Source organism: Lygodium microphyllum, chromosome 3 (assembly GCF_053477565.2).
Source record: "Lygodium microphyllum isolate KBCC chromosome 3, Lygodium_microphyllum_v1.1.10, whole genome shotgun sequence".
Taxonomy (NCBI): Eukaryota; Viridiplantae; Streptophyta; class Polypodiopsida; order Schizaeales; family Lygodiaceae; genus Lygodium; species Lygodium microphyllum.
The window spans coordinates 120,786,342-120,812,193 of record NC_141137.1 but is presented as its reverse complement, the minus strand read 5'-3'; the positions used below and the strand labels follow the sequence as shown (position 1 = coordinate 120,812,193).

Below are 25,852 nucleotides of genomic sequence, written 5' to 3'. Positions count from 1 at the left end.
TTTTCTTAGGTCACAAGGATGCTTCCTTTCTAAGTGTAGGGATATGTTGAGAGTGGAAAAAGACTGAATTTTTGACTAATTTTTGTTGTTTTTGAGGTCTGAATGATTGATTTTTTATGGATTTAAAGTGATGTATGGTTGTTAAAGGAAGTGTTTGAGAGTGTTTTGGATGATATTGATTATGTTTTGGAAGCTTATGATGATTTTTAGTGGAGATATAAAGCTCTTTGATGTTTTGATAGGTTCTATTGAGGTTCTGATTGGTTCTATACACCTTCTATTGTATAGCTTCTATTTTATTCTGATTTTCTTATGTATGAAGCATGGATTGTGATTGATGAAGGTTGAAATATTTTGAGAGCTTATTGAATAATTTTTTATAGTTTGGAATGGTTTTAGTATGAATTATGAGGATTTGATATTCTCTGATGACCTTCTGTAACCCTCTGTAAACCTTTTGTAGAGCCTCTGTATCTGCTATGTTCCTGTTCTGTGGATCTTCTGTAAGTATTCTGTAGAGTGTATGTGTGACTTTGGAAAAGTTTTCTAACTTTTGGAAAGGATGAATCTAAGTTAAAAAGAGCTAAAACAAATGGAAGAAGCAGCTGTTGAAGACTGAAGAGAAGACTGGAGTGACAGTGACAGTAGTGAGCTATGAAGAGAAACTGTAGTAGCTCTGGTGCCTCTTCACATCAGACATACATCTTAGGAGGTGCATCCACGATCTAATAAGGATTATTGAGATCCATTATTAAGCATTGTGGTGAGGAGATGATGTACTATTGAGAGAGAGAGAGAGAGAGAGAGAGAGAGAGCCAAAGATAGTCAATTCTATCAAACTAGTGTATCTGTATATGAGAGATTGAGAGAGAAAACTATGAAGACATTGAAGATGAATACTATGTGATTGATTTCCATTCAAAAATAGTGTATTCTTTTATGTTCCTTGTTCTACTGAAGGATTCTATGAAGGTGTTGAAGATTATGGTTGATTCTATCAAATCCGTGGGAGATATCTACTATGATGCTGCATGAAGAATTGTTGTTTTCCTTGTTTTGGTTATCAAAAGAATGAAATAAAAGCTTGTTGATGTTACAAGATAGATTTTCTTGCAGTAGAATCCCCTTTTCCTTTGTGTTCCTCTTGGGGCTCCACCCCTTGCTCTTGTATATATATTTATTCACTATAGAGAATACTTATTCTTGTAATTTTCTCTATTGATACCTCTCAATACACTTTGTGATGTGAATCCTCAAGCTTCTTCTTCTTTCAACTTTTTGTGCATTCCTACAATCCTAGATCCAACAAGTACCCTAGGCCACCACATCTCATCGTATTATTTTTTTCTCTTACTTTTCACAATAAGCCTTTGTTGTTGGTATGGTGATGTATATATCTTCATTATGTTAGTGTTCTTGATATGTGAATATAAATTATAATTTAGCAATGTACTTAACCCCATCTCTCTCTGGCTTCATAGTAGGTTGGACAACATTTTCAAATATGATTGTGGGTTGAGCTCTTTACTTTGATCATTACTACTACATAAGAACTTATAAGACTCCATTGAACCCTTTTTAAAGAGAAACAAGTACTTGGAGTACATAAAAAATCTATAGCAACATGTTGATGTGACAAGGCTATTGAAGCCACACGCACACGCACACGCACACGCACACTCACTCACTCACTCACTCTATGCACACGTGTGCATGCACTTTCTCCTTCTTTTGATGGTGCATGAGCACAATAGGTATCATGTATGCCATGCTTTATGGATATATATAGTACCAACCATGCACAATTATAACTTAAATACGTGAATTGGCATGAATGTATGTTCTTCTTATTTCAAGAGTATATATATGAAATTTTGTTGGGCATTCATATTTTTTGTTGTATATGGGCCACAACCTAACAATGTGTTCGTATTGATAGGAGAGGTCCATGTTTACATCCTAGAATGAGGATAGGGGGCATTAACTCTTTTACAACATTAGCATAGCAATAATGCATTGCCATATGGAGCACCACTTAATGCACAAAACACTCCATGTAATGTTGCATGTATCATGGCCTCATGTTTTTTCCACACAGATTTTGATGGCATTAACAATGTTAAAGTTTATTGTATACAAGTCAACGTAGCATTCGATATTACAATTTTTTTGTACATTTACCAATGAATTTGGACTCAGAGCTACACTCAATAGTATCTTATTATTAGATCTCTCACTTCTACTTTTAATCATTATCATTATTCATAGAAAATTCTCCAAAAAGGGTGTTGCTTCCATAGGTTTGCAACACCTTCTAAGGGCACACACTTGGTCTCTGGAAAGAGGTAGTAGATATACATGGTCATGAAAAATACCCACCCAGCAAAAAAGAAGAATATGCTTGCTTTCAAGTGGCAAAGCATAGCTAAAAATATTTGTGCAATAACAAATGTAAAAAATAGAATGACACATATATTGATGCTTTGGCATGCTGATCTGATCTCTAGAGGAAAGATTTCACTAGGAACTAACCAACCCAAAGGTCCCCATGACCATGAAAAGCTTATGCAAAAGAGACATACAAGTAACACCCCTACAATGGAATAACTTGTAGAGAGTGTAGTGTGTGATCCAAGCTTCAATTGCAAAAGAAGACCAATAAGGACCTGCAGATTCAACCACAAGAAATGACAATTTAAGTCACCTATTATCCATACAATCTAGATCATTCCTTGCATCCCGATACTTGTCAACACCCTAGGATTACACACAAAAAGTCGATATAAATCTTGTATCTTCATACAATCTATCTCATTCCTTACACCAAAATGCTTGTGAGAACCCTAACTTGTACATAATAAGATGTAGAATGAGTTGGAAACTCTTAAAATTGTATAGGCATTTCATAGTGAAAACATATAGAAAATTTCTATTATACATGAAGTGATACATGTAGATGAAAAGGAAAGTTCAAAGTGTCAAACATGTATAAGCAAAAAAATGCACAACCCCATACCTGGAAAATAAACATACAGAAACCACCAGAAATGAACATCTTCCTTCGCCCAACTCGATCAACCAAGAGGCTACAAATTGAGCTACTTATTATTGATACTCCACCTATAATGATAGCAGAATATAGGGATGCACTAGATCCAAACCCCAAAATTTCGAACAGGATAGGAGCATAGAATGTAATAATGTTAATCCCTGTTACCTGCACTAGCAAATAGAATGTGATAATGTTAATCGCTATTACTTGCACTAGCAAATGTGTGACAATAATGAAAATTAAACAAAAAAAAGTTTTAAAAAAAGGCAAGGTCCTTTTCACATTAGTTAATACAAAGATAGTGTATTTGTCATTGTGTGTGGGTATCTTTCAAAAGTACAATTGTTTTATCATCTAAGATAGGAATTTACCTGTTGAAAGAAAGGGATGGCGAATGCCATGACAAGTTGAGGGCGAAACTTTCTCAAGAAGATACTATGCCATTGGTTTTCTTGGACTTGCTTACATGATTGAATGGCCTCAAGTAGGTCATGAAATTCTTCTTCCACTTGCATTGTGCCTCTCATCTTTTGGAGGATGGTATGACCCTCATCTAGATGACCCCTCTCAAGAAGGCTACTTGGTGAGTCGGGTAGAACAAAGGACCCTATTGTGATAATGGTTGCTGGTAAGAATGCCATGCCTAAGGAGAGCCTCCAACCCCATGGTGTAAGGTTTTGTGTTGCATAATTCACCAAAAAGGCTATGGTTGCTCCTATAGTCATGGCCAATTGGTAGAAGTTAGCTATACCTCCCCTTATCTTTGGAGGAGCCATCTCTGATAAATACAAGGGGACAACCTAAAAAGATACACATGTTAATGGATCATTGATATATGATCTAAAAAGTTGTGCCAACTTGTGTATTAATTCATTTGACAAGACCTTATCACAATAGTTAAAGGACTACATATGAAACAAACACATGAAGCAAACATATAGTCATTTTCTCATTAACACTAGGCAATACTAGACTTAGGAGAAAAATTGAATGAGAAATGTGATCAAGAAAGTTCATGATCAATGAAGATTTGACAATGTCTCACAGAGCTTGAACAAGATTCCAAATGTAATCAAGTATTTAATTTAATGGTGACATTTTAAAATGCAAGCCTATAAAAACTTTCTATCCCACTTTCTTTCAAGATATTCACTTTTGCATTATGATAAATAGTCATGTTTTGCACATATAGAGCCACTCACAATTTCAAAATTCTAGACTCTCCAATTGCTAAGTCATTTGTATGGATTTACATGAAGCCACAAATTAGCAAGGAACAAGAAAATGGAAAGATTTACCATAATGGTCCTTCTCATTACACGCATTATATGTTTAAAGCTATAGGTCTTTGTATAACCTTATGGATGATGTACTGGAGTTGATATATGGTGACTTGTGTAATACAAGCCAAAGATTACTCAATTTGGAGGTGAGTGAGAAGTTTTACCTCCACTTTATTGTATTGAAGTTTATTGACAACTCACAATTCTTAGAGAAATACGTAGGGTGGAGAAACACAAAGGAACCATATGTTAACCCCGATGCAAAGAAAGTGAAAAGAAAGCAAAAGAAAATAAAAAAGACATAGGACAAAGCGAAAAAAGGCAGTACAATAGAAAAGTAGGAGAAAAGGGGAAAACTGATGGACCTAAGATGGATCGATGATGATAGGCATCAAAGCAAGGTGAATCGAAAGGGGGTTGTCTTGAAAGGTGGACTAAGAGGTTCACCCTTAGTTGCTTAGTGTTCTGCACATGAACAGAAGCTTTGTTTTGACATTGATTCATGATCACAGAGTCAATCATTGTATGCCAAGAAGTTGCAGGGCAAGCAATCACTTTAGAGAAATATGTCCGAAACACTTGATCAATCTGCAACTCCAAATATTTGACATATAATGTAGCTTGTAATACCACATCCCCTACATACCAAGTCAAATCTTCATTATTTAGGATTAATAAATCACCTCACAAGTACATATAAGACATCAGTAGAGTCTTCAAAAACCATTCTAGCCACTTAAGTCAACAAATTAACAGACCAAGCTCCACTCCAACCATGCTTTGGCAAAAGTGCAAGAAGTAAACTTAAAAGTCCAAGGCAAGTGCAAAAAAGAAAAGACACATTCTAAATATAAAAGCGCACTCTTAATCCTTGCAAAAGAGCACCAGGCTCCCTCCTGTGCAATTTTGTAGATGTGCATGGATGAAGGAACAATGTAAATAGGAAGGGAATAGGGAAAGAGGACCTAGGCTAAAATGACCGGTCATGTAAAAAAGGGATGGGTGCCCAAGGGGAGTAGGGCATGTATAAAAAGCAAAAAGTGAATGAAGAAGCTCATTCTTGTGTGTAGCCAAGACTAGCTCTCTTCTTCTTCTCTTGTTCTTGCTTGTGCTTGTGCTTGAGAGAGGGAGTGTGAGGAAGTGAGTGTGTGAGGGTGAAGGACTGTGGTGGAGAAGCTCTCCATCTTCTGCTCTCTCCATCTTCATCTTCCTCTCTTCTCTTCTCTTGTCTCATTGTGTATGGCATGGAGCTTGGAGCTTGGAGCTTGAGGATCGAGGTTGCTTGAGCTCCTCGGATCATGGAGCTACCGGAGAGCTTGTGGGAGGAGGCAACTCGATCAGGTATGAAGGTAAGCTCATTACACTCGTAGGTTGAGAGTGCACATGGCTATGTGAGAGGTAGCCATTGCACTTGGCTTAAAATGCTTGAAACAATAAGTGGTCCATGGTCTTGGTGGTGGTCGAGCGAGAGCTTCCACATTTTGGTTCTATTGTTGGAACCAATGAATTCAAGCTTTGAGTGCTTGCGCGCTCCGAATGGTTTTCCTGAATCGGTGCTTGAGATAGAAAGGAAGTGAGGGAGTCAAAGGGCATTTGATCTCTTTTGCAAGTAAGTTTTCTAGGTTTTAAGGTTTATGTGAGTAGGTTGGATTAGATCAATCTGATTGACACCCTAGTTTATCAAGAAACCGCTAACATGTCAAGAGCCAACACCAACCTTGCAGACGATGAGCTCGACTTGGGAGAATTCCCAATCGACATTCAACAAATGTTAAACCTGTACGATATGCGAACCAAAATGGTGCATCATGGTAGGCCAACTGAGGACATCATCGCTGATCTTGAGGAAGAGAGAAAGTTGGCAAGGAAAGCGCTGCAAAGAATAGCCACCTACAACCAAGAGCATTGAGCTCAGAAGTTGAGACAAGACATAGAAATGTGTGAGGTCCAATGCATCTTAGCTCTTGCCAATAGAACTAGGGCATGACCAAATGTTGAGAGGGAGAGAGCACTAGAGGATGATCTTACATTGAACGAGCTTCTTACGAAGTGACTTTTAGACAGTACAACTACAGAGCAGAGCCAAGTAACCCTAGCGACTGTGTTGCTAGTAGTACTAGGAATCACATCAAACTCTAAGATCCAGACCAAAATACCTGCGGATGCTAAGCAACTCGACAAGTATCAGCTCAACAATGACCCATATAGCTTCTGGAGTAGTTTGAGCAAGTATGTGAGGTGAACGGCCTCATAGAACTTGCTCAACAAGCACAAGCTTTCAGACTTTGCCTAGGAGACAAAGGATGAATGTGGTTTACTAGCCTAGACAATACCGAACAAAATAATTTTAATAACCTCAAGAGTCTCTTCATTAAGAGGTTCTCCAAAGAAGTGAGATACTCCAACAACCTCATCGTCATCATGTTGATGAATGTCAACCACCAAAAGGATAAGGCATATATTTGAGACTATGTCACCCATGTTGTTGCAAAGTCTCTTTAAGAGAATCCCGATGGCAGAACGATCTAACGAATGAGTAGTCTCCATTGTATTTATAAATGGAATCCGAAGCAAAGAGCTCTACAAGGAATTGGTGAGCAACTCGAACCTGCAAAAATGGGACGTGCTAGCTAGGGTCTTTAAAGAAGACATATGCGTGGATAACCTACTCAAGGAGAGAAGCTCCGAAACCTCGACCCAAGATGGAATTCCCTCTAGAACCTCAGAGAGAGATGTGGCGATTAGCGAGAGGTCCTGGCCAAAGCACACAAGACAAGAGAAAGGGTGTCGACTAGAGCTAGGAGTTGGTGGACATGAAGCTAGAGTTGGCTAAGCTTAAGAGATGATGAGAAGACCCACACGACCTTACATACAATGCGTGCATTGTGAAGAAAATCACCTCCTAGCCGAGTGCTTGGATCCTATGTCAAGTCCATGTACTAATTGTGGTAGATTTGGCCACGATGCGATGCATTGTAGATTACTAAGATGATTTCTATATCCACAACCATATAATCATTCGTACTACCTAGGGAGGAATAAGCCACTAAAATTTGCAAGGGGAGCTCCATTAGCTCTCCCAGCACCCAATGAATCAAAGCCAGCCATCCCTAGGATGTGGACATCAACCCTACAGGGATACCTAGACCACTTGGACCCATTGTGACCCATCCATTGAGCGACACTCTGATACATTATGTACAGGACCCAAATGAGGATGAAGCATATGTGAGCCCTTACATTTCGTACAACAAGGAGGGTAACCCCATCCTGATGGATTTCAGACCGGTGCCAGTGATGGCATTAGGCAGGGGAAGAGGTAGAGGTCTAGGAGGACAAAACTAAGAGCCCATCGCATGATAGACTTCTGGTCACCTAGGTCATATCTCATCTCGCTGTCCCAAAAGGGAGCAAGCCAATCGAGATAAATTTGACCTGAGATGTCCAAAGTGTAGGATCACACACTTGTACACCGAGTGTCCTAGGTGAAAACCTTCCACTAGGTCAACAATCATGCCATCCGTACCCTTGGGGATGTTCAAAGTCAAGACACTTGATGGTGAGGCCACCCCGATTCCATTGAATGTCATGACCCGAGCACAAACGAAGGAGGCCGATATCTCATTACCCAGACCTAGCAACCTTAACGTAGCTTCGATAGGAAAGAAGAGCCGTAGGAGAAGGAGAAAGAGGGCAAAGACCAAGGTAATGCTTAAGATAGATATTGCCACCAAATTACCCAAGGGGAAGCAAGTCGCGGAGGTAGAGGCTAAAACATCTACTCCTAAGACGACAAAAAAGGGGAGTGCCCAATCTATTGTACAATTGGGCACTAATCACGGACGAAAAGAAGGCTTAGAGTAAAAGCTTAGGAGATGACGAGCAATTAGAATATGATGATTTGGATGACGAGTACGAAGGTTGCTACTCTACAAATGAGGAAAGTGAGGAAGAGGCCGATACAATAGAGTATGATACAGAGGACAGTCGAGTGATCGAACGTATATGAGTAGATTCCAAGCCACAGAAAGCCAATGTCTTTAGGATTGAAAGAGGAGTCATCAAGATAGAATGTGATTGTACTTGGTTGGACCACCTAGATATAATAGACAATGAGCAAGTGGGATTAGCTCAACCAAGTACCACACCACTCTTTAGAACTGAATCGGCCTCAACTATGACCACCAGGGGAAACTCCTTCTTTTAGTGAGGGTTATGAGTTTAACTCGGAATTGGAAGTGAGCTCTAAGAGTGATCCAGAGATACCATGACTACCTAAGAACAAATGCACCAAGGGGGACCTACTGATCCACCTAAGATGCAGGTGGTTGAGGGAGGAAAAGAGGCAATCAAAGGGGCCAAAATCTGAAGAGCAAAGAAAGCCCCAAGATCTATTGAAGCGCTTCACGAAATTCAAAAAGGGTGACAAGGTGATGATCTTGTTGGAAGCTAAGAGGCAAGTACAGGCAAGCAAACCAATAGAGGGGCCCACTAAGGTCAAGGAGATCAATTTAGTAGGGGAAGGTGAAAAGTCTCAACCCATATAGTCGAGAACCTAACTGAAAAAGAGGAGGATGATCTCGTTTCTCTCTTGCGAGAGTACATAAATGTGTTTGCTTAGACGAACTAAAAGTACTAGATCCGAGGGTCGTGACTCATAACATCCCTATGACTCTCGATGCAATGCTACTTATGCGGTGACCATACTCGATGAATTCGAAGCATGCAGATGCCATAAGGAGGAGATAGATAAGCTATTGAAGGCCAGATTTATCTATAAAATTGAGCACATGGACTGGGTGTCACCTTTAGTGATTGTCTTGAAGAAGAAAGGAAAGTTTCGAGTGTGTGTGAATTATAAAAATGTCAATGCTATGACTAAGAGGGACAACTATCCACTACCTTACACAAAGCACATGCTTGAAAGAGTAGCGAGGAAGGAGGCCTATAGTTTTCTAGACAGCTTCTCAGGCTATCGAATGAGGTGTATTCACCTACATAGTCATACCATTGGGGCTGACAAACACATCGGCTACCTTCTAGCACCTCACGTGTGCCATCTTCAAAGACATGCTTATGTGAGAATTAGAGGTATTTATTTGGTTATCTATGTGTTCACTCCATTTGGAGGGAACACCTAGATAAAGTTTGTGTAGTCTTTGAGCGGTCTAGGCTATATAATCTCTCCTTGAACCCCTTGAAGTGCTAGTTTTGGGTAAAACATGGATGTATCCTAGGGCACATGGTATCTAAGAATGACATTGCCACCAACTTCTCCAAATTCAAGGTCATTGTTGATTTACCACCACCCACAAACTATAAGGGAGTTCAATGCTTCCTAGACACACAAGGTACTATTGGCGATTCATTCTAGACTATGCATTGATTGCTAGACCCCTTTACAAAGTCTTGATTGTATTTGAGTGGACTAAGGAATGCCAATGTGCTTATGAGGAACTAAAGAAGGCTCTTACAACTGCACTGATCCTGCGAGCGCCAGATTGGAGCATAACATTCCATGTGCACATTGATGCATCAAAGTTTGCCATGGGAGCTATTTTATGCCAACCTGGTGAACATAATCTCGATTATCCTATGAGACTTGCTAGTAGACAACTCACAGAGGAGATGAATTACTCAATTGTGGAGAGGGAAAGCCTGGCTATGGTGTTCACTGTGAAGAAGTTTCGTCATTATCTTTTAGCTATGCCCTTCACCTTCTTCATTGACCATTAGGCTTTGCTTTATTTAGTAAACAAACCTTGCACTACTATAGGGATGCATAACTAGATGGTTACTTCTACTTCTAGAGTTTAACTTCTCCAAGGTTGTACGCAAGGGTAATCAACACTACATGGCATACCACATGCCCCTCATATCCACAAGAGAAGCTGCTGGACTAGGGCATCGTAGATGACCTACTAGATGTGCACCTTTTTAGCATGTCCAATGGGAGAGACCTGATTTAGGGCCAATCTAACACCGTATTGGGTAGATGACATAGTCCAAATCTTAGAACATGGATTGCATGAGAGACCTATAGAGAAGGCTAGGCTAATGCACCTTATCCTCAAGGTTCAACCCTATAAACTAATAGCCGACCAGCTTTATAGACTAGGATAGGATGGGTTATTACAAAGATGCATGTGCGAGCATGAGATGCATGATGTACTTGCTAAAGGGTATAGTGGAATTGTTGGAGGACACTTCATGGAGACACTATAGCATGCAACGTGCTGCAATATCAAATGTGGTGCCTACCCTATTCCGCGATGTAGCTAAGTTCATGAAGCATTGCTACGAGTACCAGAGAACCAAAGTCCCCACCCGTAAGGACAAGATGGAGTTGACTCCAGTAATAGCACGATAACCCTTTGAAAAATGGAAAATCGACTTCATCAGGTCAATCAGTCCCATATTGTAACTCACATGTGAACTCACATGTGAAGTACATAATTGTGGTAATGGATTATCTCATGAAATGGGCTAAAAATTGGGCCACCAGAAAGAATAATGCTAGAACCACGGCTAAGTTCCTTTGGAAGCAGGTAATCTCGCGATTCGGCTGCCCCATCGAACTAGTTAGTGATCAAGGCACACACTTCATTAATGAAGTGATTGCCCATTTACTATTCACCTTCTTGATCATCCATAGAAAACCCTCACCATATTACTCTCAAGCTAACGGTCAAGCGGTATCTACGAACAAGATCCTAGTAAATGTTCTGACTAAGGTAGTCTCCACCTCCTGCACTGACTAGGACAATAAGCTCATGGAAATGCGATAGGCCTATAGGCCAGCTTATATAACGATCATAGGGCAAGTACCATTCAAGCTGACCTATGGGACTGAGGCAATCTTGCTAGTGGAGTTCTTCGTACTAAGTTTGAGAGTGATAGTACAAGAGAGATGGGATGGAAAGGAAGTGTGCATGAAATGCTTGGTGGAGTTAGAATGCCTCTTTGAAACCCGACTCCTAACAACCCATGCACTGATCTACGAAAAGGCGAGACACAAGAGCTAGTTTGACAAACATGTCAAGCAACAGGACTTCGAGTAGAGCGATCTTGTGTGCCTATACTCTGTGAAGGGCCATAAGCAAAAGATGAAGTTTAGAGGATTGGGACCTTTCAAGGTCCACAACATTAGTTGAACCAACAATGTAGAGCTCAAGACTCGAGGAAAAAAACATCGACTTTTTTAATGGCAGTCGCCTCAAGAAGTACTACCCTCCAACGCACCCACTGCATGAGCCTCAAATTCTAGACTTCCCTATGAATGTAAGAGTAGCCACCACCACTGAGATAGCAGATGAGGATGAGGAAAGCAATGAAGTGAGTTGATCGATGGAGTGCGAAGCTTCAATGGATGCAATGATGCATGGAGAGAGGGAGAGAGAGAGAGAGACACATTTTGTGGGTATGAAAAAAGATAATACCACTCAGGTTTTTCCAGATATGTATATCAATAAAGGTACAACCTCGAAGGGTTCCTAGGCCGGGCACAATGGTCCTTTATTCCCAACAACCTCCCCCCTAAAGGCAATGTGCCCAAAGGTAGAGGAAAATAATCAGCTAAGTCTAAGTATGTACAAAGCTGAAAACCTATACCTATCCAATCCCCATCATTTGCCGGCAATGGGTAAATCGCTCTACTAGAAGTCCCTTCGTGAGAAGGTCTGTGGGGTTATCATCAATATGTACCTTAACTAGCTCAATGCTCAAGTACGTCCCTGATGAAATGATACTTCACTTATATGTGCTTTGTCTTTGCATGAAAGATGGGATTCCATGCTAACATGATAGCACTCTAACTATCACAGTGGAGGACATGAACCTCTGTTAATACCAAGCTCTCCAACCAAACATTAAAGCCCCATAAGGCCTCTTTTCATGCCTTAATGGCAGCCATATATACTCTACCTCTATAGTAGACAAAGCAACACACTTCTGCAGCCTAGATATCCAAGAGATTGATCCCCCCATGAAGGTAAATACATACCCTGAAGTGGACTTCATGAAATCTGAATGTCTAGCATAGTCTGCATCCGTAAAACTAACGATAGATGCATTCTACTTTCCAAAGAGATGCACAAATCCTTTGTGCCCTTAAGGTACCTCATGATACCTTTCATTACTTTAACTTGCTAGCCACTCCCATTCCAAAGGCAATGTTAAGTCATGTAGCATACATCAAGCTACCAACAACTGAAGCATACGGAATCTTGGCCATTTCAGCCTTCTCATCCTCAGATGTAGGGCTGTCCTCTCCACTGAGTTTCACATATGGAGGTAATGGAAACCCAATCACCTTCCCCTCCTCCATATTGAAATGTTGCAAAGCCTTGGATATATACTCATACTGGGATAGATAGAGAAGCCCTTTTGGTCTATCCCTGAGTATCCGCATTCCAATAATATTATTTTCATCACCAAGATCCTTCACGTCAAAGCTGCCATATAGATTTTGCTTCAGAGAGTCCAAGGCATGAACATCCTTGCCTGCAATCAACATGTCATCTATATACAAGACCAAGATAATCAGGCTGCCATCTGCCTTCTTAGTGTATAAGCAGTGATCCACTTGACTCTTGTGAAAGCCCTAAGACTACATGAATATATCAAACTTGTGATACCATTCTCAAGGTGCCTGTTTTAGTCCAGGCAAACTCCTCTTGAGTTTACATACCATCTTCTCTTTGCCCTTTGCCACAAAACCCTCAAGCTGTTGCATATATATATCCTCATGCTGCAGATCACCATGTAAGAAAGCAATCTTTACACCCATCTGTATGAGTTTCATATCTTTAGCTGCAACCAAGCCTAAGATGGTTCTCAAAGTAGTCATCTTGACTATAGGAGAGAAGATTTTATCAAAATCAATCCCATGTTCCTGCGTATACCCCTTTGCAACCAGTCATGCTTTGTACTTTGGCGAGGAACCAAAAGTGACTTTCATCTTATAAACCCACTTGCATGGAATAATTTTCTTCCCTTTAGCTAGATGCACCAAATCCCAAGTACCATTCTTTTCAAGAGTTTCCATTTCTAATAGCATAGCCTTAAACCACTTCTTACTATCCTGCCTAGTCATTGCTTCCTTGAAGCATGATGGCTCACCATAGTCAATCACCATGACATAATCAGTAGTATACTGAGCACTAGGAACAAACTTATTAGGTGGCCTTGAAGATCGGGTCGACCTACGAAGTGAAGATTCAACATTTGTTGCGGGCTGTGGGGCGGCCTACAAATCTGCATTTACAGCTCGCTATCTTGAAATTTCAGCATGTTGTCTTGCCATGTGTGGCTGTCCAAACTGCATATTTTTATGTTGAGACTGTGGGACACCATGGGTAATACCTTATTGACCATTTTTAGCATCATTCCCTGCATTTTTAGGGTCATTTACAGCAGGTATTTTCTGATGTCTACTAGATATACTTTGTTGTCCAATCGGTATATCTTCCCTGAAAATAACCCTTCTGACTTCATTTGTCTTTTCGGACTGCATATGCATGTGATATTCATGGAATATTACATCATTGTTGTGTACTATTTTCCTTTTCTCAGGATCCCATAACCTATACCCCATTTCAACCTCATCACCATATCCTAGGAAAATGCATTTACAGGACTTTGGCTCAAGTTTGCTACGTTCCTCCTTTACAGACATGTACAAAAGCCTTGCAACCAAATACTCTTAGGTGAGCATATGAAGGTGGCTTTCCCGACCACTCTTCCTGAGGGACTCTCCCCCCAAAGACCTGCTCGGTGAGACCGATTAATCAAGTGAACTGCTGTCATAATAGCCTCTACCCAGAAGCCATGGGGTAATGCAACATCAGGACCTTATCATGAATGGTTCGATTCATATGCTCTGCAACTTTGTTTTGGGGTGGATTATGAGGGGCAGTGAGCTCCCTCTTTATCCCTTTATTGTCACAAAAGTCCTGAAAGTCTTTGGACACGTATTCCCCATAATTGTCAGAGTGAAGACATTTCAATGTCTTACCAGTCATATTCTCAACGAATGCCAAGAATTTCTTGAACTTATCCCAAGCCTCATCCTTACGACAAATAGGATACAACCAAACTTTGCATGTAGCATCATCCATAAAGGTGATAAAGTACTTCTTTCTCCCTAGAGACAACCATGGCATTTGGCATACATTTGAATGTACCAACTCTAAAGGAGAAGATTTTAATGAAAGAGACTTTTTATGTGAAGTTTGAGCATGCTAACCATAGACACAATTATCACAATGGTCAAAATCAGCATAGTGCAAACAACACAAATAACCCAAACAAGAAGGCACTTTCATTCCAGTTTGAATCATGTGTCCCAATCGCCCATGCCACAAAGAAACACTTGGCTGCTCGGTTACAGCAACAATATGGCCACGCACACTAGATACGTGTAGCGGATACAAAGTATCACTCTTTGACCCTCTGGCAATAACCCTGGATCCCTTATAGATCTTCAATTTCCCATCACCAAAGGTGGTATGAAGATTATCATCATCTAGTTGCCCTGTAATAATCAAGCTCTTCTTGAGCTGGGATACATGCCTGACATTCTAAAGAGTAAAGACTGAACCATATTGAAATTGCAGCTACACACTACCAATGCCTGCAATATCACATGCACAACACCATGTTTTCCCCCAGTGTAATCAGAAAACCACTCACGGTGAGGAGTATAATGAAATGAGGCACTTGAGTTCAAGAAACAAGTATGCATGTAATCATCTGTATTTGCTACCAAGGCATATGCACTGAAGCAAGAAGAGACAAAAAGTACATCATTACCACTGTCACTCTCATGGCTAACTATATTCACTTCTTCTATCTTGACATTGCTCTTCTTTGCTGGCTTACTGTCATTTTTCTCATCCTTGCTATCACCAGTGTTCTAACTCTTTCCTTTCTCTTTCTTCCATTGTAGCAGTCACGCTTGAAGTGACTCTTCTTGCCACAATGATGGCACTCTGCATCTTTCCCACGAGATTTACTGTATCCTTTACTGTTAGATTTTCCCTTCTATGATGAGACCTGCCTCTAGTATGCAAAGCACTGGAAGACTTGCTGGATGCATTGTTATTTTTTGATTCATCTCTTTCGTAAGCAGAGAACTTTCTACATCAGAGTACATCAACATAGCATTTGAGTTGCTCATGGCTCTCCTGAAAGTATCCCAACTTTCAGGTAGAGTACATCACAAGAAAGTAGCCTTGAACTCATCATCAATAGGCTGAAAATGGAATTGAACTTATTAAGGTGTGCAGACATGGCAGTATCCTCTTTCATGTGGAGATCCATTAACTTCTTCAGCCAATGAACTTTACTTGCAGCACTCTTCTGAGCATACAACTCTTCAAGTCTCGTCCACATAGCATAGGAAGAGTTCAATCCCTCTATGTTAAACAACAAAGCATTAGAAACTGAAAGTTCGATGGTTGAGTGAGCAAGCTCATCAAGATCATCCTAATTGTCATGTGCTATGTCAGCTAGTCATATTCTTTTCATCTTGATAGGCTTCACCTGTTTCTTCTGCACTAAGACATTGCAGCACTGCTTTTGCCAAATCTGTAGCATGCATACAGACATCCCCAAATAACATCAGACAAGTGTAGGTACCAATCTGCCTACAAAAGGTCTCTGCTATTCATTGTGTACAGTAGAAAATGTCTACAAAAAATGATCTATTATCAGCTCATAGATGAGGCACGACATGTATTCAATCACTGCATAAGCATATCACTTTATATCAGTACCAAAAGCTTGCCTAAAAGGTTCATTGAAAGCATACAACTATGTCAAAAGCCACTTGCAGATATGACCATGCTATCTGCAAATTTCTTACAGCCAAGAGCAAGATTTTCAACCTCCAGATCAAGCACAAGACATCTCCAAAAACATTTCCAGGTATGTGGCATCCAAGATAGACATCAATACATCATTTGGAACACCCAAAATCAAGTCTGGGACAAATACATAAAGCGTATACTATCAAGTTTGCATTCAACCCTACTATTTATAGCAACCAAAATGATAGTTAAACTAAGTACAATCCCTGCTAAAACCAGCCCAAAATGATCTCTAACCATGGACATAACATCCCACATTGTTTTGGTATCAAGTAGGCATGTGTTTGCATCAAACAGGCAAGACCAATGACCACTGTCAAGTCAAGACATGTGATACCTGTAAAATTTCATATTTTAGCATGTTAATTACAGCCACCAATTTCTCTACAAACTGAGCCAAAGATGGACTCAAAACACTCCAAAAAGCATGTCCAAACAAGAAGCATACATCCCCAACCATTTAGCATCAATAAGCATCAAGTAGCCACCACATAAGCATAATCCATAAGTATTTAAACAATGAAGAGTATGTCTTGCCCTATTTTCCAGCCTTCTTGCCTGGAATTTCTAGCCACCAAACTAACAACAATCACCTCCAATGACTAAGATCAGTGCTTATCATGAGAACTAAGCATCCAAATGTAGTAATGATCACTTATGAGCTACGAAGAAGCATGGAGAGCCAAAGGATATGGGCTAGTTGGAAACTGCTAGCAAACAAATGCAGTTTGGCAGTATCACACTGGCTACCTAGAGTTAAAACAGGCTACAACCTACTGCTATGGGCATGGGGAATGTAGGGGGCACCAATGGGTTGCCTATTAAGGCTCCAAGATAGCCTCTAATCAAGCTCAGAAGGGTAGAGAATAAGAAGAGCTTTAAAAAATGAGTGACAATAGCCCTCTTTTGCCTTACTAATGTGCCCAAAGCTCTCCAAAATGAGCTCAAAAATAGCTCAAGAAATGTCCTGATGGAGCTCAAATGCTTCCTTGATGAATGCCAAAAGAGAGGAGATCAAGACAAACCTTCCAAGGTGAGATATGGCTGTCAAGGATTAGATTTTGCAGGCTTGACTATTGCTGGTTGGAAAATGCCCAAAGCTCTCTTTCCCACTGACTGCTCTAGCTTCTCAAGATCTAAAAATGCCAAGCTCTGATACTAGTTTAAAGTGAGCTTATCGATGGAGTGCAGAGCTTCAACGAATGCAATGATGTAGGGAGAGAGACATAGAGTTTGTGGGTATGAAAAAAGAAGGTACCACTCAGGTTTTTCTAGATATGTATATCAATAAAGGTGCATCCCCAAGAAAAAGGGCTACCAAATTATGACCAACACCGATGAGCAGAGAAATGCAATCAAAACCTCTAAGTATGATCCAACCTATGTGGCTCCTACCTTGTTCAGAGTATTGGCCATCATGCACAATCGACCTTTAGAAGAGCATGTTATGGCCCATCCCTGTTTAGATTGACTCCTAACTGAGGAAGAACTGCACAACACTAGCAGGATGAACTCTGGTGACTTCCTAACTAATGTCTTGACCTATATCACACGCATAGGCATTAGGCCTCAAAACATGGACCATCACGCCCACTTAGAGTATAACCCATAGTTCCATGCTTAGCTCATGAAGAAATAAAGCACAACAAGTAGGTGCTTAACGCCCTTAACCCTTCATCCTCCAATCCTAGGAAGGATCTTCATCATTCCTAGGGCGAGGAGATAAGGTGGAAAAGAAAACATGACTTGAACTTCAAGAACAAACCAAACTTCAAAAGCAAAAAAGAACGGATAAAGTAAACTTGTACTTGAAGAAATTTTTTTATGGAATTCGTGCTTGGAATGTGTGGATTGCTTGAAGTAAAACAAAATTTTCCTTCCCATACTGGAACATTGCACCATTCTATAGTGTTTGTTCTTAATATTTTTCTTTTTATGCAAAAAGTACTTTCAAAGGAGCTAATTCCAAGTTATTATGCCATAATAGGAACCTGAGATGGTAGGACAACTTCCGTTCTCGGAGGAAGAGCACAATAGGTATCGATTGTCCACTGAGACATTAGTCTACAACCAACTAAAATATATCAGCACCATCAGCAATTTGGAAGAGCTGGTGACCAAGGAAGGCAAGTGAAGCAAATAGTTGATCAATGCAACCTCCACATATACGTAGAGAAGGTTGGCCAAAAAATCGACCATGGCAAGATGCATTGAGTTTCTAATAATTTTTTACCCAAGAAAGAACAATGGTACAGTAAGCTCAGGCAAGGAGGCTCACCCAAAAGGATAGAAGTTGTACTTAGCCTTGAAATAGTGGAGAAGGCATTAGGGTTGGCAAACACATAGGGAAATAGACCGAAGAGGGATGTTCATGGCATGCTGAAGGTGTTGAAGACAAAGGTGCACACCAATGATGGGATTAGCTAGCAAACATCCCTGACCCTGCAGTCTAGTTACAAGCAAAGATGGTGCATGCCCTTTTCTCTAGTCACCGGTACAACACACTCATGGATCGAGTACCAGTGCCGATGCTTGAAAGCATTGCAATAGCAGGGACCCTAGATGAACTAAATTTGAATGCCTACATTTGTAAAATGATTGAATCATCAGTCAAGGCATTGTCATCAAGCCAAAGAACTACAAGAGGTGAGTCATGGGCCACCACAATTGAATTGAACAGGAAAACGCTTGCATCGAAAGCATCCATGATAGGGTTTGGAGGGGTGCTCACGACCATCATCCAAGAAGCCATAGGAGAGATAGAAAGAGAAGAAGTAGGGGAGACACTAGAGAGATCTCTTATTCAAGAGCACCACCTCTCTCCGGTCACAAAAATCCTCTTAATGTCTCCAAAAGTGAGAAATGTGGGAGACGAAGAAGCTAGCAAGCCATACAAAGAAAAAGTAGAGCGAGCTGTAGGGACGAAAGGAGCCCACCTCCAAGCACAACAGAAATGGAAGGGTTCAAGTGAAAGGACCATTAGTGAGCAAGGTGGGGAGGGTTCGGTCCCATTGAGCCATGGGAAACAGGGAAAAATCATGCTAAAAATCTTGGGCAAGAAGAAGGAAACTACAACAGGAGAGGACAAAGCCTTAGTAGTCGCATAGAACAAATCAAGAAAGCTAGAGGAGGAACGGAAAAAGAGGTAGGAAGAAGAGGAGGAATGCCAACAAAAGCCAGAAGAAGAGTTTAGAAGGTCGGAGAAAGAACGAAGGAAGAAGTAACAAGAGGAGGCAGAAGACTGAGAGAAGAGGATGAGCAAATGGCTTTTGCCATTGGGCTGTCAATCGAGCAACCCTCGTGAACAAAAGAGTTGGCTAGGAGGAGCCTAGAAGATGCGCCAGGTATTAGCTCCACAGTGGCAAAAGTGGCTCGAGGACCTGTAGTGGAAGGCCCCATTAGAACCACCCCCACCCATCATGGTTGCCACCACTACCACCACACAAGAAACCACGGATGCAACGGTGAATCAAAGCAACATGATGGCTTGGGTATAGTACCTAGTCAACACGGTGTAGCAGCTTGGCCCAGCACCAAGTGGAGAAACCCAAATACCAAGGATGAAGAGGCTTGCACATGCCAGGGTCGACATAGTATGATGAATATGCCCAAGAACTACTAGGCCAACTAGAAAGAGTAAAAGAAGAGAGGAAGATAGCAGTGGTCGAGTTGGAAGCAGAAACAGAAGCATTCTCACCTTACCAACTTAAAAAAACATGACTAATAGCCACCTAGCATGGTGGAAGGAGTTGGAAGCCAAAAAGGGAGGAAGGGACAAAGGAGGAGAAGGACATGAAAGAGCCCCAAGGTGAGAAAAGAGAAGAACGGATGATGCTGGAGGAGGACTTTTCAATCCTCTTGCAATAAAACAAGGAGATGCAAGACTACATCGAACAACTGAAGAAAATCGAAGACAAGCTTGCTCGGGAGCTGGACAGAGTAAGGACCCATGCCTATGCAGAGTGCCGTAAGGAGAAACAAAAAAAGGAACAACTACTTAAGGAGCTACACGAGGTTAAGACACAAAGAGACGAGGTGTCAGCCAAAAGGTTGACAGAGGTGGAAAACTAACTCCATGTGTCCCTCTCCTAGAGCAAAAACGAATGGCAAAGCAGCTGGATCACCTCAAACAACAGAAAGAGGAGATGCTCGAAATCTGAAAAGAGCAGGAAACAAATGGTCAGGATGATGTCTCAATGCTAGAATCAAGGCGTAGAAAGGATGGAGGAAAATGCTAGGGCTTGGGAGGAAAGGACCACTGGAAGACTTAGAGACCTTGCCAAATGCCTTGCCTTGGTGGAAAGCAAATGGCGAATCATTTTACTAGCAAGGGCAGAAGCAGCGGAGGCAGGTCTCGAAGTCCAACAACAAGCCTTCTTGAATATGGTCCTACATGTGACCCATGCTGAGAGCAAGAAGACAGTGCAAGGGCTAAGAAGGAAGCTGAAAATCACGAGGAGATCCCTGGGATACGACCTCTATGAAAAGGCACCAAAAAAGAGCACTAGCCTAAGCACGGAGCAACAATGACAATACTACTTGAGGCAGGTTGGGCTCTCAACAAAGGAGGTGGAAGAATTATGATTTGGAGAGCCAGAACAACAAGCTCAACCATCCATTGCAGCCCCAACGGAACCACCAAGAGAAGAAGGGTCAGACTTCGAGCAAGGCCAAGACAAAGAAAAGTAGCCATGAGAGCCGAGCCCAGCACAGCAAGTGCAAGCACAAATAGAAGAGCAGGGTGAGAAAGACGCCCCTGAGAGAGGGTTGTGGAAAGAAAGCGCAAGCAGAGAGAGCAAGTGGAGCTAGCACAAAGGAGACTCCAAGAAAAGCCACCACAACAAGTTCTTGAGGTCCAAATTTCGTAAGGAGAGGAATGCTATCCTGTAAACTAGGCCCAAGAATTGGCTATCTGGGAGCAATGGGAAAACCAAGACCGACCTTTTAACTTCTCCTTCCACTACCCTCGTTCCTTAGGCAGTGTCCTATCTCTAAGGGTGGTGGAGCAGGTGATTAGTCTTGCACAAAGACTAGGAAACAGATGGACAAAGGAAAGAGTAAGACACCCTACAAGATGGTAGAGAGAGCCTACGGACTATTGGCAAGACAAGGTTTGGGAGATTCCAAAAACCGTCAGCCAATATGAAGCACAACCAAGATGGTGGAGACGTGTCTGGGACTCCAACCTTGATGCTTGGAAGGCCTTTTACAACACCATACCAGACGAGCAAAATGATCCCACCTACATGCCATATCCACAGAGAATAGGATTAGATTATAACCTAGATATGCATGGCATGTACGATTTTCCAAGGATCTATAATGTGAATGTAGGGAGTCCAAAGGAGTGCCTAATCTTCACTGAGCGGGACATCCACCCATCCATCATGCACTTCCTCAATGAGTTTTCATCCTACCCCGACCTTGCCTTTATTACTACATGTAATTATCTTGGGGTACTTAGGATTTTGCTCAAGCAAAAGCCCACGATGGAAGAGGCCCAACTATTGCTACTCTTTTTTTATCTAAATGCAGGAATTGATAGCTGTGCTGATGGCCCGCCTCATAATGAGGGTTGCACTCTTGCCTTTCTTTTGTATGGCCATCCTCGAAGATATGAATGATAGCCGCTTCACCAAGTGCAGCCACCCCTTCCTATCAACGACACCCCTAAATGTATGCATTAAGATAAAGAGCTACTTGTAGAGTAGACCCTTCCTTACCAAGTCCCTTAGGCCCCCTTGTAGTGTAGCTCCTGAAGAGCATAGGGATGACATCTAGTGTGGTTTCTCCTAATGTACTGAGAAAAAGAAAGAAAGAAGGCAAAGGAAGGACAAAGATGAAGTATAAGCAAAGGAAGAAATGGAATTTTCATAAATCGTCAGAGTGCCATAGACATTGCACCTACTAGGGAAAATTATATCTCTAGCCCCTTCCCCCACTTCACACTCAGGGCACATTAAGGACATGACACATCTAGGGAATTTACACTCGCCTAGGCTTAGACCTCTCTCCTTGAGTCGCACCCACATCACCTCCCACCATACACTACACAGTGAGGTAGACACACCCCTAGGTAGTGCACTTCTTTTTTCTTTTCAGGTACATTCGACAACCTGTAATCAACTACTGACCTCGAAGGCCCCCATCATTGACTCAATCTATCCTCGGCTTTCGCAACCTCTCATCCATTTTGGTTATGCTCCTTCTCCATGACAAATCTCCCCAAAACCTCATCATCGATCCACATGGCAAACCTTCAATCACCCGAGCCCTCACCAACAAGTGCCATGGGACGAGCACTCGGCTAAGAGGGGAATAATGTTTACCCCGGTGCAAAGAAAGCGAAAAGAAAGAAAAAGAAATTTAAAAAGACGTAGGACAAAGCGAAAAAATGTGGCCCAATGGAAAAGCAAGAGGAAAATGGCCAAAAGCGCAAGAAGCAAACTTAAAAGTCCAAGGCAAGTGCAAAAAGAAAAAGGCGCATTTTAAGTATAAAAGCACACACTAAATCCTTATAAAAAGAGCACTAGGCTCCCTCTTGTGCAATTTGTAAATGTAGATGAGCATGTGGAACAATGTAAATAGGAAGGGAATATGAAAATAGGACTTAGACTAAAATGGCCAGTCATGTAAAAAAGGGATGGGCGCCCAAGGGAAGTAGGACATGTATAAAAAGCAAAAAGTGAATGAAGAAGCTCATTCTTATGTGTGGCCAAGACTAGCTCTCTTCTTCTTCTTCTCTTGTTCTTGCTTGTGCTTGTGCTTGAGAGAGGGAGTGTGAGGGAGTGAGTGTGTGAGGGTGAAGGACCGTGGTGGAGAAGCTCTCCACCTTCTCCTCTCTTCTTTATCTTCTCTTCTCTTGTCTCGTACATGGCATAGAGCTTGGAGCTTGAAGCTTGAGGATCAAGCTTGCTTGAGCTTGGACCTTGGATCGTGGAGCTATTGGAGAGCTCATGGAGGTAACTCAATCAGACATGAAGGTAAGTGCACTACACTCGTAGGTGTGAGAATGCACATGACTATGTGAGAGGTAGCCCTTGCACTTGGCTTAAAACACTTTAAATAATAAGCAGTCTGTGGGTCTTGGTGATCGAGCGAGAGCTTCCACACCATGATCAAGGTATACAATGGCTTTGCTTTGGTCTTATTGTCCAATCAACAAACTTCCTTACAAATCCTCTTTGCATGGGGAAGCATTGTTGTTTTCATATTGTGGACTCGATAACAAAAGTTAAGGAGATCTATCTAGATATTTTGAAAGATTCTTGGAAAGCTTGTCTTTCAAAGGGTGTGTTTCCATAATAGACTCAAGTCTTTTTCGTGAGCATCACTCATCACAACTATATATAGTTGTATGTTTTTCTTATTAGACATTGGATATTGCTTGTCATGTATATATGATTGAACACGTTCTTGTTTTCATATGTAGCACACAACTCATACACTATTAAAATGTCTACTCTTGTAGTTTTAGAGTGAAAATGCAAAACCTGATTTGTGAAACCAATGCCAATGCCAAGAATGAGACGCCCAAGAATGAGCATTCCCAAGTTTTGAGCAAGGCCATCAAGCGCAGACCCAACCATGAAGCAAGCACCACCCACACACATAGAAATTCGTCGACCACAAGCTTGTGTTACAAATGAGGCCAACAACAAGGTTGTGAGAAAGCCTGCAAGGTATAAAGAAGATGTGAATAGCGTCAACACTTGGCTATCAAATTTGCAATAATTGTTTGTGGCCGTCGAATTCTTCTTTCTATAAATCGTAGGGAAGAACTTGATCAAGAAATCATCCATAGATGTGACACCCCCTGCATCATCACAAAGAAATCTTAGGGAGCCAATTAAACTTTTAAATCCATAAAAGAGAACAAAGAACCACACAATTATGATGTGTCCCTTTTTGTTGTTTCTACTTCTTTCCTTTATTTGGTTTATAAGGGGGAATACAAGGAAGTGGCATGCTACATTGTGGCCCTTTTTTGTTGGAATTGGAACCTATGATGTGTCATGGATGTATTAATGACATGTTCATGGATGTATTAGTGACATGGTTGACAAAGTAACCTTGTAGCATTTTAGGAACCAATCAATGTATTGGGCATTGTAACCTTTCCCATGTGTGGCCTTTTTTAATGGGCTAAAGTTGTTACTCACATTACTACTCACCCATCTTTGCATGCAAGGAAGTGTCGTTAATTTCTACTGACTCCTTTATGCTAGGTATCTCTTTGTTTTCTTGGTGTCTCCCACAATCCACTATTTGTTCCTCTTGATGGGGGGTTAGGAGTCTCCTCTCCTCTTCAACACCTCTCTATTCTTGTGCTATGCCAAATATTTTGAAGTTGTGATACACTGTGGCAAGGGTGAAAAAAACATAACATTAGGTCACATTGTTGACTACATTGTGCATGTACCTTGTAGCATTTTAGGAACCAATCACTTTACTGGGCATTGTAACCTTTCCCATGTGTGGCCTTTTTTAATGGGCTAAAGTTGTTACTCACATTACTACTCACCAATCTTTGCATGCAAGGACATTGCCATCTATGCTTCTTATTCTACAAATCCTTATTTGGATGTAAGTGTAGACATGAGATCTATAAAAGTCTCCATTTTCAATTGTTGAAGTGTCGTTAATTTCTACTGACTCCTTTATGCTAGATATCTCTTTGTTTTCTTGGTGTCTCCCACAATCTACTATTTGTTCCTCTTGATGGGGGGTTAGGAGTCTCCTTTCCTCTTAAACACCTCTCTATTCTTGTGCTATGCCAAATATGTTGAAGTTGTGATACACTATGGCAAGGGTGAAAAAAACATAACGTTAGGTCATATTGTCGACTACATCCCTTCATTGTGCATGTACCTCCAAATACTAGGGTGATATGCAAATGGTGGCTCAATTGTTAGCTTGCTTGCTTGCCTTTATAGGTAGAGTAAGGCCACCAAAACTTCTTAGATTAGTAGGCTAATTGTCATGTAGCAAAATGAGGACCATGACTTGGTAGGGTAGTTCTTATGTGGCAAAACAAGGATCGTAAAAGTGATCGAGTAGGGTAGTTGTCATGTGCCAATAGAGAAGAGCATAAGTGACTTTGAAGTAGTTTGTGAGAAGCTTGATGAGTTTCCACATTGACCAAAACTTTATCTTTTTCCTATTTCATTATGTTTACCCTTAATCTCATGGGGGAAGGGAAACCAAGAATGACAAAGGTAAGTTTTCACATAAATGCCTATTTCATTATATTTACCCTTAATCTCGTGGAATAATGGTAATCAAGAGTGACATGAGCCCTTGAGAAGCTTTATGGATGTGAATAGATTCATGCTGCGGAAGAAGCACAGCCTGGGGTTTGAACTCACACACCCGCAACGCTCGAACCAAGTGGGCTACAAACCCATTGGCCTCCTATGATCCTTTTTGTTAAAACAATTTTAGTTTATTTTGTTTCCTAATACCAATATAACCAGGAAGGTATGGTTGATTTTCTTTTTACCAGAAATGCCGAGGTCGTAGCCGAACAGGAGTCCTCCGCAGGAAGCACAGATGCAGGCACACACCACATAGGCCGTGACGCTCTTGGGGTAGCGGTAGTCGCGTCTGGATGAAGAAGGCACATCGAAGCTTGCTCCTCCTGCCAT

General features: G+C 41.2%; 1 protein-coding gene across 1 annotated transcript; it reads right to left on the bottom strand.

Annotated features, from left to right (window-relative positions):
* Positions 1-2,258: 2,258 nt before the first annotated feature.
* LOC148038826 (sugar transport protein 7-like) lies at positions 2,259-25,852 on the bottom strand. Its single transcript, XM_087675474.1, has 5 exons — positions 25,708-25,852; positions 23,699-24,021; positions 3,424-3,852; positions 3,017-3,217; positions 2,259-2,666 (listed from the first exon to the last, which is right to left on the bottom strand). Exons 1-5 carry the CDS (start codon positions 25,850-25,852, stop codon positions 2,259-2,261), a joined length of 1,506 nt encoding a protein of 501 aa, XP_087531600.1.